General features: G+C 39.6%; 1 protein-coding gene across 1 annotated transcript in view; it reads right to left on the minus strand.

The window, feature by feature from the left end:
* The window catches only part of cdh23 (cadherin-related 23), a 253,324-nt gene that overhangs the window by 209,466 nt on the left and 28,825 nt on the right, over positions 1–15,033 (minus strand). Inside the window, exon 3 of the mRNA XM_053501261.1 lies at positions 12,045–12,119. Coding sequence (XP_053357236.1) covers positions 12,045–12,119 — 75 coding nt within the window. The remainder of the gene's footprint in view (positions 1–12,044; positions 12,120–15,033) is intronic.

The following is a 15,033-nucleotide window of genomic DNA, read 5'->3' on the forward strand; positions in this document are numbered from 1 at the left end:
ACACACACACACACACACACACCTACTGTAAATTACACAAATACATTTCTGTCACAACATTTGACGCATTGTTCCAGACAGATGTAGTGAAGTTGTGAAGGAGAGGCAGCGACACCATCAGACCCCGGATACAAGTTCACTTAAGTAAATATCAGAGAATTGCGCAAATGTCTGGTTTATTGTTAATAATTATAAATGACAACATTTGTTGCCATGACTCCCAGATGTTCTTACTGACTGTCAATCAAACACGTGCACACATACAGTACACAGTGATGGAAGAAAGACGCATCACACATCACCCCATTCTGCCGCACTCAGTACTTCCCCGTGCTTTTTTCTGCGTCCGTATTAATCCTGGGAATTTATTCTGAAATGTGACATTTTACAAAGCCTGCAATCCAATAAATATCGATCTTTGCTTCATTGAGTTCCACACTGAGCTCGAATACACTCATTCATTAGTAATGTTAAACCCGTAAGCGCAGGATTCTGGGTCGAAATTTTAGAAGATTCGTTCTGCTGCTAATCATTACATCGTGTTTTTTGTCTTTTTTTTTACTCAATCTATGTCTTATAAGCTTTTCATTAGACCTGAATTTTATTTTATTCTATACCTGGGAGGCTCGACTTTGTCTTCGTGTCAGTGCTGCAGATGACAATCTACTCCTCCAGCAGAAGTATTTCAGTTGTCAAAACATTATGGCGACATTCATTTGTTAATTTGTACTGTTACATTGTTCTCTGTGTGTTTATAGATCACTGATGAAGTTTGTACAGTACTATAAATACGCAGCAACTGTTAAAGACGCAAAGAGTTCTTCCTTCATGTCGCGCCATGTGACTACAAGTGCGGTAGCACGTTTTTAAGGGGACAGTATATGAACACAGAGTTGGGAAAGGATTAATAGATTTTGATAATTAGCTTCTTTTATTAAAAAAAATAAAATAGCAAAGAAAGAAATCATTCAGACGGCATGATTACATTGATTAGAGGCTCTGAATGTCTTTTAACTCACATTGTTTTTGATAAGCAAAAAGCAATTTAAACCATTTCCCTCTGGGATTAATCAAGTTCTCTGAAAAAAGTGAACAGAATTTAATGGCACTTTGGCGGTTAGTAGCTATTTGGCGGAAGTTAAACCTGTGCCATAAGTGAAATCAAAATGTTGAGTAGATTTGAAAGAAATTAGAAAGTTTTGAGCAGTTACGGTATATGCCAAATTATGTCACAGCATCTCGTGCTTTTTTTCCATTTAAAAAAATAAGCCACTAATAAGCTACTTGCTTAATGTAAACAAACACCTACACCGATAGATATTAATTCGAAAAACTAAGCTAAATATTTTTTTTACTGGGATTATTTAATATTCTCCCAGCTGAAATAACAGCGCTAAAGTGAATTTTAACGAGCTGGAGTCATTTTAAGACAAAACTTCATCTTTATCCAAACTTCTTTTTCAATTTCTCATCTGTGATTCACTCTCTGATTAACGAACAGGGAGTGTATTTGGCTGACGACAAAACAAGTACAACTTAGCGTAAACAAAGCGTAAGATACTTAACCTTACATTTCATTTCTTTGTATTAATAAGTTAGACAGAGAGTTCTGCCGTACAGAAAAACAGACAGACAGACAGACAGACAGACAGACAGACAGGCGTGTACGTGGGCTTCGACCTGATGTACTAAAATCACTGATTACATTGAAGCTGTTCAGCTTATTTTTTAGCTTTAACCTTTTAATTGTTTCTATAAACACTTTTCCCATCAATCACGTTAGTTTTGAATGAAATGACTTTGGGCTGACGTTGAAATCCGGATGACATCGAACAAATGAAGTCTCTCACTGGGAATTAAGGAGTCAAGAGCGCTGAATGCTAACCATTGGTCTACGCAGAAAACTGCTGCTGAGGCAAGCATATGCAAATATGTCAACAAATTCAACGGTAATGCGAAAGTTGCTCAAATTCTTACCATTGTCCATTTTTTTCTGCTTTCAACATGTTAACTTCATACATCTCACCCACTTCCAGGTGCTGTTGTAACAGGATATTGTAATTTAAGCTACTGTGACATGGGACAAATAGTGATGTCTAGACGACTGGGTCAGGGCAACTTCGAAAACTTCAGCCCGTGTGGGATGTGCCTGGTGTACAGGAGTCAGGCGTTCCAAGGAAGGCTGTCCGAGGATGGCAAACCAGTGAACTGGTGACAGGGTCATGGGTGGCCAAGGCTCACTGATGCACATGAGGCACGAAGGCTGGCCCGTGTAGGATCCAACAGAAAAGGCTGAGAAAGTGAATGCTGGTTCTGATAGAATGGAACCCACAACAAACTTTTGCCAAACTTCTCTTCTTTTATGTTCAACTGATTTCTGTACTATTGCTGTGTGATGGCTGCAGCTACAGTATATAGCAGACGTATTATAAAACATTATGTGTATAATGGGAATTTGGGAATTTATTCTCAGTGTGACTCTGTAATTCGTTCAACTATTTTATATTGACCCAAAAAAGTCCTTTGTTCCCCTTTTTTTTTTACTTTTAGAGAGAATTAACAGCTAATGAACCAATACAATGTTCAATTAGGCTCAGCTTTAGATGAGTGATTGTATGGTTAATCCATATTCATTGCATGTGTGCATAGTCTCTGTGTGTGTGTGTGTGTGTGTGTGTGCAGGATAAAAACACATTCGTCGTTCAGCGGATACGGAATAACAGTGTGGGTGCATACTAATATTATAATCGAGTCATAGAACCACATATATAATATATTAGCTATGTTCTCGTTAAACATTAATCAGTAATAAGATTACATATTTTACATAGTCATTACTCAGAATACCTAATAATTACCTAAATAAAGAAATGAACTTAATAAAACTTTCTATGTGATGCATTTGTTCTGTTACATAATAATTTGTTATTCTGTACTATTCATGATGATAATAATAGTCATAGTGTTCGAGTCAAACTGGGACTTTTAGTGAAACCAATTGACATTTACAGTAGACTTAAAGCACAGTACGGTGGTGAGATTATCAGCTACAACAACTAAATGGTGCAAATATTTTAAAGCAGGATATTTAATATATATTTTATAATTTAGTCAATGCTGATCCAGACTGAGGTGGCTCACAGCTCACTACAGTCATTCCCGTGAACATTCTGACCTCGCTCCAATCCATTTCCACATGTTTATTCTGTTAAGGGAGTTCCTGGGAGGCCAGCGTTTCAGACGTGAAGCAGGCAGTCACTGAGAAAACTTTCTACCTTGATGGTATCCAAGCACTAGTGAAACACTAGGATAAGTGCATTAGCATAGCAGGGTATTATATAGAGATTGTATAGAGAAATACCGAGAATTTTTATTCTTATAACTGTGCACTGTGTTAAAATATCAACTTACATGATTAATTAATAAATAGTAAATGTGTATTAAATAGTAGTAATTAAGGTGCTATGAATTATCATCGATCAGGTCTAGTAATGAAGCTTTGAAACATGACGGGTCATAATAGCTGTTTCTATGCCAGAGAGTCAAAGAAGATGTGAAACCCCACACAGAGAGAAACCCGAGCTCAGGATCGAAACGTGAAGCTGTGACGCATCCCAGCACTATGCTTCCCTGACTCATTAACAGTAAATGGTAAATTATTAACATGCAACCTTTAATGTTAATTTATTAGTGATCAGCTCACTAGGATGAAGCTGAAACAGAACAAAGACTAAATGAATCAAAGCCCAAACTCCTCTACTCGGACATTTCTGCTTTTTTTTTTTTTTAATGTGGTAAATCCAGTTTTCAGCACTACAGAGTCTACCAGGAATTCCTCAAAAATGAGACTAGTACTTACACTTGACAACCAGCCAGCTGAATAGCTTTTATATCTCTCCGTTCCTGAGACGTTTATTATACTGTACTTTATCAGCCTTGTCTCAATCCCTGACATTAAGGGGCGAACGCTGGCGTCAGTGAAGTCGGAGGGCGCCGTTAAACCACCATTACGCTTATCTCCATGATGCCCTTTACAGAAACGCCACATGGACCTGAATCATTTTGTCATTTCAACAGACGAATGCATCTGCTGCAGTTAGCTAATTGACTAATTAGTCTAATGAAGTCACTTGCCAATTCGTTAGCAGGCAGAAACAGCGGTCTCGGTGGAACGACATCGCAGGCAGGAGTGTAATAAATTGCTGGGATGGTAAGCTATTGCAGGGGGATTCAGGTGCATTATGGAAGCGCGGATGGATTTTTCTCTACAAACACACACATACACATAGTGCGCGCACAATCACGCAAATTAAATATTTTCATATGGTCATAGTCAAACACACTTGTATAACATGAATGATTACAAAATGTAATACCGCATTATGTTAGAATGGCGACAGAAGTGCAATAGTGTCAAGAGGAAAAAGACCCCGGTTAATAGTTATTATGAAGAAGAACGTTCGTATAAAAGCGTTCAAGTCAAACTGGGACCTGTAATGAAATTTCTCATAAATGACGCCGTAAAGACGACTTCAAGCACACATCCCTTGATGGTATCTGTTATGAGCTGGGTCTCAGATGACACAAAAAACTGGGTCGGGTTTCAGAAAATCATACAAAGTTCAAAGGCTTGGATAATGACACGGAGTCACAGGGAGTGTGTATTTCGCAGTGGTGGTGTGTTTGTGAGTCTCGTTAAGTCCATAAGTAGTCTCGGGTGTGTTAGATATCCGGTGATCCAGAGTTCAGACATTTGTAGTTCTTATTTGGACGTGTTCTGGGACTAACAGGAACCATTTTAGTGAAACACTGTGAAACACAAGTGCATCAGTGTAGCATGGGATTATATAGAGAAATAAAGGGATTATATAGAGAAATAAAGGGATTAGGGATAGGAAAGGGATGAATGTGCTCTGTTATTCACAATCAAAAGTCCTGGTTTGACTTGAACACCCCTTGTAGATCGAGTCGAATTGTAAAAGTAATCTATTTAAGCTTATTATCAAACTGGACTACAAAATCTGCTGTATAATTGTTCAAGGTTTTTTTTTTTTAGGTTTCATAATGTGGGAATTTTGTGTTCCAGAGTTCCTACATTTTTATATAAGGTACAAGAACGATAAGGCATTGTGTTGATTATTTTCCTTTAAAGACACACCCTAATGTGTGCTATTCCTGCTATTGCTGTTTTAAATGTCATATCCTTAAACCTCACATGCACAATTATACAAAACACATTCCACGTAAGCATATACAGTACCTTCATACGGAAACATGCAATAACACTAGTGCGCACACACACTTGTGAGGGTGGCTTATTCAGTGTGTTGTCACACAGCGGATGTTCTGGTAGTCCTACTGTGCGAGGACATCTGCGACACTAATAAACCATAATGCTGACAAATTGGTAGTGTCCGATGACACCCACACACACACACACACACACACACACACACACACACTACCAAAACAAGCCATCACCGTCATCTAATCAGACATGGCTGAAGGCTCTAAGTCAACCAGGGCAGAAAGGACAAAGGATGTGTGTGTGTGTGTGTGTGTTTGTATGAATTTGGTGTTTAGTGCAAAATCTGAAATACAAAAAAAAAAAATTAAATCCATTATCAAACTTTTAAAAGCAACATCTCCAATAAATGGTATATTTTGTCATCTTTCATAATAATTACGTGATAATTTATAATAATTTACGTGAACTGAAATGGGATCACGTGTACTGCAAAAAGAGAAATCTTAGCAGGTGTAAATATCTGCAATTTATCTGCAACCATATATAAGATTATTAATGTTATTTCTAGGCAAATTTAACACATTGTTTTTAAACAAAATTGGCAGATAATTCGGAAAATTTATTGGCAGATAATTTGGCAAGTTTTAAAACTTTATTTCTTGGAAGAAGACAAATTCAAAGGATACATTTTTGCTTAAATTTTTCAGTGAACTTTGACTAGAAATAACTTTAATAATGTTATATTTGGTTTGTTTGATTATGTTATTTCAAGAAAGTGTAAATAACTTGATTTAATTTCACTTGCTAAGATATTATTTTTTGCAGTGTGCATGTTTACAACAATTTGTGGAAAGATACAACGGTTAACTTTGTCTCATCAAAAAGTTAAGCCTGTCCAACCTGATTTTCCCTACAAATTATACTTAAGAAACGTTCGTTCTTTGGGCTAAGCATCATTAGCCTAGGAGTCCCAAATCTACTAAATCACACCGTTTCTATTCTCACAGCATTTTCACTCAACTGGAGAATCCTGAAAATTGTAGAGTAAAAAAAAGATACGATCTTTTGACCTTATATTAAAAAAAATACCTAGTGAGGATACTGTATATCCACACTGCAAACACACACTTCAGGTAAAGGTGACAGCGTTTCTGCATTCACACGTTAAAAGCGAGTGGAGGATTTATGGCTCAGAGAGTCAGCTAACTTCGATATATCTTTTTTAATTCGGGCTTCATGACAACACCGGGCAAGGTGAAGAAAAAGCTGACACTCTCAAATTGCCTTGTCAATCACTGGAGTCATCCTTAAACTGATGAAACGCACGGTGAGACAGAAAAGAGGAGAGAGAAAAGGATGGAGGGGACGGGGCGTTAAAGAAAGAGGAACATAAGAATGGAACGGAGAGAGACGTAGGAAGAAATTGCAAATTAACCTTGATGGAAGTGCGAGTTCAGTATAGAAGTCGAAGACGTTACACTATATTGATATTATTTTAATATGATGTAGTATTTTAACCAACAAGTTCTACTTTTTTTCCATCACCATAAAAAAACTGATCAGGGGATTTAAGCTTTTATTAAACCGTGAATTTATTAATGAATGTATTTTTTGTAGGGATGGGGTTAAACCAGTGTTAAACCAACTAATCACCACTGCTTAGCTTAGCAAAAACTGACACTTGAAGTCGCCAACACGTACGCTACCGTTATCTAGCTGCTGAGCGGCACTGACACTCGTAGTCGTGTAGTTAACGTTGGAAGTGAAAAACAGAGAGTAGAGCAGAAAACTGTCCAATCACAGACGGTCAGAAGCATTAAAACAATGCTGATTTGTAGTGGCCAATCAGAGCACAGACACAGGTCACCTGATTGTCAAAAGTTTACAGACTTACATAAACTCATTTGGTATTAGTAATTACTTTTGCGATACACTGTATATAATTTACGATTACGGTTGACACTGCTGCTACTCCAGAAATGTTTCGGTGTCCTTGCAATAGGAATCGCACACCTTGAGGAACGAGGAGTGTGAAATCTAGCATCAGAAAGGCTTCTTCTTCTCATTTCTTCTCTGCAGGAAAGAGTTGGCCTTAGGTTTCCATTAGGTGTGAGGGTTGTGCACTAGAGGGCACTGTTTGTGTTCAGAGTTTTTGTTGGTAGACTCAGTTTCCCAGAAGGCACCTCAGTCAGGTGATGCAGGTGATTGTCTTGTCTGGTTCGTATCCCTTGTCTGTACTGTATATTAGTGTGTGTAATCCCTTGTCAGTATATGTCTGTGTATTTGTTGATTACACCTCATCCCCCTCTGTGTCTATGCCGTGCCACACCTCAGCCCACAGTCCAATACCTAAGAGAACGTGACAGAATGCTCGACCTTACAAAAGGCATAGCAGAGGGGCTCCTCCAGGAGAGAATTTTTTTGGGGGACTGTGACCTTAACGCCGGGGCAAGCTGACAGGGGATAATCAGCTTGCCCCACGTCAAAACAGGGGACTGAACTGGAAGCTCCAGTTTGCCAGCGCGCCTCGAGGGAGGCTTTAGTTCGCCAGCGCGCCTCGAGGGAGGCTCCAGTTCGCCAGCGGGCCTCGAGGGAGGCTCCAGTTCGCCAGCGGCCTCGAGGGAGGACAACGAACCTCCACTGCCTGACCTCAAGGGCGAAACAAGAGCGTGCTTCTGTTGTCACCCAGTGTCGAAGGAGGAGCAGTACTGCATCGGCCGCCCAGCGCGAGGACATCACAGTGCTGCATCGGGCGCCCGACTTGGAGGGAGACTGCAAGAACGACACAGCGCTGCCTCCAACGCCCAGCCTAGACCATCAATCCGGCGCTGCCTCAGCTGCCCGGCCTACGGCACCGACCCGCTGCTGCCTCCGCCACCTGGCGATGACGCCGCTCAGCCCCGAGGACGAGCCATTGTCGCCTCCGCCACCCAGCTTTGGGTGCAGGCTGCTCATCGGCGTCGCAGTCAGGTGGAACGACCCGGGACCTAGGGAAGGGTAGCCAGCACCTCCGTTAGCGCTCCGGAGGAGCATTTTTAAGGGGGGGTACTGTGAGGGCTGCCCACTAAAGGGCACAGTTTGTGTTCGTAGTTTTTGTTGGTAGACTCAGTTTCCCAGAAGGCACCTTGGTCAGATGATGCTGGTGCTCACCTGAACGAGGTAGCTCATTACTCCCGTTATAAATAGCTGGTTGTTCTGGGAAACTGGGTCGAGCATTAATGTTAATTCTGTTAAGTGGGTTTTGTTTCTCTGGTTATGTTTTGTTTTAGTTTGTTTAATTATAGTTGGCCTTTTGGTTTCTGGAGCTTTAAGTTTATATCTGTCTTGAATTAGTTTATGTTTCTTTGTCTCTGTGCCTTTTGTGTTTACCCTCATGTGTGAGTAACCTCCTTTGCATGTTTAGTTCTTAGTCTGTATAAATACTAATCAGTGCACTACTAACCTGCTTAGATCTTAGTCTGTCTAGTCTTCGAGTCTGTTTAGATCATAGTCTGTTTAGGTACTAACCTGTTTAGCCACTAACCTTTAGAGTTCTTAGTCTGTTTCATACCTAGTCTGCTGTGTACCTAGTCTGTTTATTCCTTGGGTCTCTGGCTACTAGCCTGTTTAGCAACTCTGTTTAGCTACTAGCTAGCTAGCTTACTTGTCTGGTTCATATCCCTTGTCTGTACTGTATATTAGTTGATTATTGGTTCTGTTTATAGTATGCTACAAGGTATAGCCAACTTCCTTTGTTCATGTTTTGGTTATTTGGTTTGTTATCTTCAAAGACTTTCGTTGTTACACCTCATCCCCCTCTGCGTCTATGCCTTGCCACACCTCAGCCCACAGTCCAACACCTAGGAGAACGTGACATTAGGCTCCTTTTAGAATGCAAGATAGTATGATACCCTAAGTTTCCACTTTTTTTTTCTCCAAATCACGACAAATTCCCAAATCAGGCTAAAGATGAGCCTTGGATAGTCATACGAGATAACAAGATCGAGGCCGTATCTTGGTGATTTAAACTGATTCGTAGTTTCCCTGTATGAGCTACTGTAAGACATGCTTAGTCAAAATCTATAAAGAAGCTACAACTTTTTGTTGCAGTAGATTCTCATATGTTTTCATAACATTTTATTTGGCCTTCCATGGTGAATTGTAGGTGGTCAAGGGGCTACAGAAACGTGGAGAGACCTAAAGCATTTGCTTATATTAACTTTAGTGAGCTACTGCAACACTTCCAAGATTCTAACAGTCTTTTCACTGGTTATAGTAGGTGTCTGTATATACTTGTACGGCATCATAAAGCTATCAAGAAGTAACTGTCGGTATCCAGAGCATTACCGTTCAAAATTCTTTTCTGTGTCTTTATGTAGCGTCGCAATATTTCACCTTAGCGTTTAAAATTCAAATTCGTTTTGTAACAAAATTTGTAGCTAATGACATCTGAGAGTGTCAGACAGGCTTTTTTGTTTTGTTCTTGATTGGTAGCAATTCGTAGCAAAAATCTTAAATTCGGGGATTCTTAAGCATTTTTAAGGATTCTTAAGCACCCATTTTTTTTCCCTGCCTCTTTTTACGCTGTTTAAAACCTTGTGGTCTCTGCCCACAAACTCTAGGGCATTGTAATCATTTTAAAAGGCTGTAATTACTTATAATTTGCTAATTACGGAAAGCACAGATGCACAGACAATACAAGAGAGTAAGATCACCTTTCCTTGCTGTGGGGAGTTGCTAGTCTCCGGCCAGGGCTATGGCGGAGAATCTATTTATTATGTTTGTTGTTCTTGCAACCTTAGTGGTTGGCACTGTCACCTTACACCTCCAGAATCCTGAGTTTGACTCCAGGAGGGATTTTGCATGCAGGGGGTTCTCTCTGTGTTTGGTCCTTCAGGTTCTCCGGGGTTTCCTCCCGCAGTCCAAAGAAATGCACATTAGGCTAATTGTCGTTTCCAAATTGCCTTACCTTCCATTTTTTTACTGATGTTTGTTACACATCTCACTATCACGTCTTCTTATGGCATGCTGGAATATTTGTGGTATCAGTGTTAGCACCTTTGAAACTAAATAACTGCTTTAAAAATGTAATAATTAAAAAGATATACAGGATATAGGAAAAGGTTCAGTGCTAACAGTTCATATTAATCATTCACACTAACCCCTGTGTTCACACTGGCAGCGACGCAACAAATTAATTTTGGAGCCAGCTGGTGATAATCGCTCTGCTGCTACGGGCATAAAGTGTTTGATTTACCCAAAAAAGAACAGTGCAAGTGTTCCTCGCACTTTTTATATAGTTGCATTTTACTCTAGAATTAATAGGTATAAATAAATAAATAAATGAACATGTCGCCGTTTGCGCAGACGTCCTGCTAATCAGGAACTACCAGTGAAACCATGGCAACAACGACACCCAGGTTGTACTAACGGAGATGCGCCCATGCTATGATCCTGCCATCTTGCTAAGGTTCTGCGCTAATAGTTAATCTCTTGTAGGAATGAGGAGGCGCTGGGAGGAATGTAATAAAAAATGGAGAGGACACGAAGGGCTGGTGTGAGATAAGAGTACAAGCGAGGGACGAGAGGGAAACAGAGCAGGTGATATGTGTGTGTGGGTGAGTGTGTAAGAGAGAGAGGGGTATTAGAGCAGGTGGGAGAGTTCGGAAAGACGTGAAGAAGGATGCGGAGAATGAAGAGAGGAGAGCGAGATCTGGAGTGTGATTCGACTGCTGACAAGCTCTCCAGCACATGTAACTCTGTCAGTCATCCTGCACACACACACACATACACACACACACACACTTTGACCAATTATTGGACATCCCTCTGGGCAAAATGTTTATTTACAGACACCTGCCATTTGTGGGACACAACACACACTCACATACACACCTTTACACAAGCTTCTTCACTACAGATACAGTGAACTTCAGCCCTATGTCACAGCCAGTTGAGTATATATCTATTTGTGTGTAATTTCCACTTTGATCCGATGTATACTTAAAGGTCCCATATTTTACTTTGTCTTTAATGACTTAACACAAGTGTCCTCCTCCACAAAACCTCCTTTGTTTCACTTTTACTCCTCCTCTGAACTCTGCGTTTCAGTTTCTACGTAAATGAGCTAATTCTTTTATGAGGTCACAATAGAAATCTAATCGTCTTGTTTAAACTCAAGCTAATACAAGAATAGGAAAAATACAAAAAGTAGGCATTGTTTTTGTCCTTTTTTTTGGCACACACATTGGAGACCCACCTGAATGTCGAAAAGTGACCAAAAAAAGTTCATTTTTAATAATGACTGCTCTTTAGACGGTTTTTGGTTCCTTTTTAAAGGCTAAAGATGGAGTAAATAATCCACCTCATTCATGTTTATCACACCTGTGATCTATTTCATGTGCATCGTCTCAATAACTGATAATGAAGTGTTACAGATGTGTGAAAAATGCCAGTGTTCCTCGTAACAACCTGACGTGAATTAATTATAGACAGAATTCATGAGTGAAATAAGTTTTGCTGTCACTTTTGTCGTTGTTTTTTGCAAAAAGCAAGTCTTATTATCTTACAGTGTCCATGACGTAGTGCATGCTCATGACCAAACGAAAAATCATCAAACAAAGTAATATATCTATCTAATGTTCGCAAATAAAATTTGAACAAATAATGTGGCTAAAAGTAATAATAATTTAGTAAAATGAGCTTGATACTGGATGGGAAAACTTCAAGTGACTTGGATTGCTATAGTTGTACGACTGAGCAATGTGTGTTTGTGTGGATGTGTGTGTGTGTGCGCATGTGTGCATGCATGACTTACCCACTGGGGTGTTCTCGTAAATGAGCAGATACGACTGGAAGAAGTAGTTCTGGAACCGTGGAGGTTGGTTAAAAGCTATGGGAGAAAAGGGACAGAAATTAACAAAGCAGACAGCAGACAGTACACACACACACACACACACACAAAAAAAAAAAAAAAAAGAGCACGGGAGCATCTGTATTTGGAAGACATCTGATAAAAAGCTCCAGAAGAGAACCCTGAATCGATCTGACATGCCACGAATAAAGACCCGTGAGATGCCAGCCCATTAACTTCAACTCGCTAATCAATATAAGTGTGTGCGTGTGGGTGTGCGCGTGTGTGAGACTAGGTATGTGAGTGTGTGTGTTTTCATCATGACATGGGGTCACCAGCATGCATCTCTAAAGCATGTCTCTACATATTCTGACTATTAATCTCATGATAAAGCTTTATGACCACACACACACACATACATACACACACACACATATACACTCTCTCTCGCCTTTAATGTGTGTGTGTGTGTGTGTGTGTGTGTGTGTGTGTGTGTGTGAAACAGAGAGGGGGTGCTTTACTCACACACAACCAGCACGATGTCAAATTACGCTCGCGCACACACATAACACACACTCAGCAGCGCAGGAGAGAAAAAAAAAAACACACACACAGCGCCTGTGGGCATAAATGGAAACACTTATTGGTCGGGATTTATTTTTAGGTAACATGCAGGTTAATTTGTTTTATTTTTACTTTATATTTTGTGTAAATTATTTTTATGTATTTATTTTTTTGGGCTGTGGAACGAATAATTTTAATTTACATTATTTCTTATGGAGACATGTGCTTTGATTTACGAGTGTTTTGGAATAAGAGCCCGCTCCCTGAATGAAATATGCTCGTAATCCGAGGTTCCACTGTACATACTTTTCGCACACACACACACACACACACACACACACACACGCACACACACATACTTTCCGCACACGCACATACATACTTTCCGCACACACACACACACACACACACACACCAGCACACACACATACTTTCCGCACACGCACATACATACTTTCCGCACACGCACACACACACACACATACTTTCCGCACACACACACACACACACATATACATACTTTCCGCACACAAACATACATACTTTCATACATCCGATCTTCCGATCCATAACTCAGAGCCTTAACACACTGAGCCACCACTGTCCCCAGTGACGTTGCATGGTGTTCTGAATGGTGGAATTTTCGTAGAGTGAAGTTCCCTTATCAGACATTTCCTGCGCAGGGAGTAGGGAGTAGTAATTTCAATATATGAATCTTATTCTCCCTAATTAATAGCGTTTCTTAAATAGACCATTAATGGACTGTTTAGAAGACAACGAGTGATTAATTTATCACCACAAAAGTGGGTGGTATGGAGGGTCGGAACAATGTTTGAATTTCCGATTCAGAGTCCCGGGGATTCCGATAAGTTAGTTATTGTTCATATTAGCGAAGGCGAGAAACACATTTGACAAAACAGTATTTACTTCTGTTGTAGGATCCGACATATTAGCCACAGATTCCGTGCTTCAATTTTCTTTTTGCAAATCATCACCTGCGTTTTCTGCCGCTGCAATATTCAGACGTTATGTGGACAGTTCTGAATACGCCATGTGATTGTGCAGTGATGATCATTATACTGTCCTACTCCGTCTTCTAAACTGTCCAACAGCAGGCTGTTTACAAACCAGTACTACCATTCAGGGAGAATGAAGCGAAAAGTCCGTCTACACTGAAATGACTTCCTTATAAACTGAAATGCCTTCCGGTTACACTGAGAATCTCAGAGGTGAATGTGCGTGAAGAGTTTGTATGTGTGTGCGTGCGCAGAAAGTACGTATGTGTGTACGTATATCCTCCTTTTAGCAATCCTGCTATTGTATACAAGTTGAAAATAACGTCAAGCTCATATTAGCAGTAAAGATCATAAACAGATTTTTAAAAAGGACAGGGTATAAATGTAATTAACTGCATTAAAAGCATGCTGTTACTGCTCCAGTAATTAAATTCTTAACATTTAGTTTAATAATTAAATAAATACAAGTCTTCTTAGAACGTGTGGTAAATTAGCTTCTTTTAGCCAGGTAGCTACCTAGCTACCACTGTGACTGATTATGAATATGAACACAGTTTATGCCAGAGTGGCTCACGTTAGCTCACTAGATTAAAAACAGTAGTTTAAACCACAGTACGTTAGCTGAGCACATTCAACTACCATAGCCTAGCTAAAGCTATAAATGCTCACAAATGACTTTTAGCTATTTAGCTATTATTAATAATGAAGTTGATAAACAATTATACTTGTGACTTGAAAGGTGTATTTAAAAAAAACATCACGTTTATTTAGAAATAAGCTTACGTTTAGCGTAATTACCTAGCTAATTGTTGTAATAGAGTTTATAAACATTTAGAAATACAATTTAAAATCCTCTCAAAAATAAACCCTGTCAATTTACCTTATCTAACCTTGCTAGCTTAGCATTAGTAATAAAGTTTAATGTTAATGTTAAACGTCTCAGAAATCCTGTTAGGTTAGCTAGCTGGCTAACATGAACACTTTTAAATATGGAGAGTGTGTGTGTGTGGGGGGGGGGAAGGGGTTAAGGGTGGGAATGAACTGAAGGCATCTCTCCACACTTACAGTAAGCATGCTAACAAGAAATATTTAATTGCATGTTTCTTTTGACTAATTAGCAATTAGCGTCCTAGACAAAAACATTACGCTGCTTTTACTGCACTATTCTGTTCTGCGTATATGCTAATTGATGCAAATCAATGATAATTAATGATAATTAATAAATACAACATGTGAAGCTGTGACTGCTGCTCATGCTATTGGGCAGATATAGCTCCTCTGAGGCTTTTAACTGGACTTAAGTGAATACGAGAGGCAGTCGAGAGCTCTCGTCCTTAATCACATCTCTCCATCCCTGTTTCTCTCCTCCTCTG

Source organism: Clarias gariepinus, chromosome 8, assembly GCF_024256425.1.
Source record: "Clarias gariepinus isolate MV-2021 ecotype Netherlands chromosome 8, CGAR_prim_01v2, whole genome shotgun sequence".
Taxonomy (NCBI): domain Eukaryota; kingdom Metazoa; phylum Chordata; class Actinopteri; order Siluriformes; family Clariidae; genus Clarias; species Clarias gariepinus.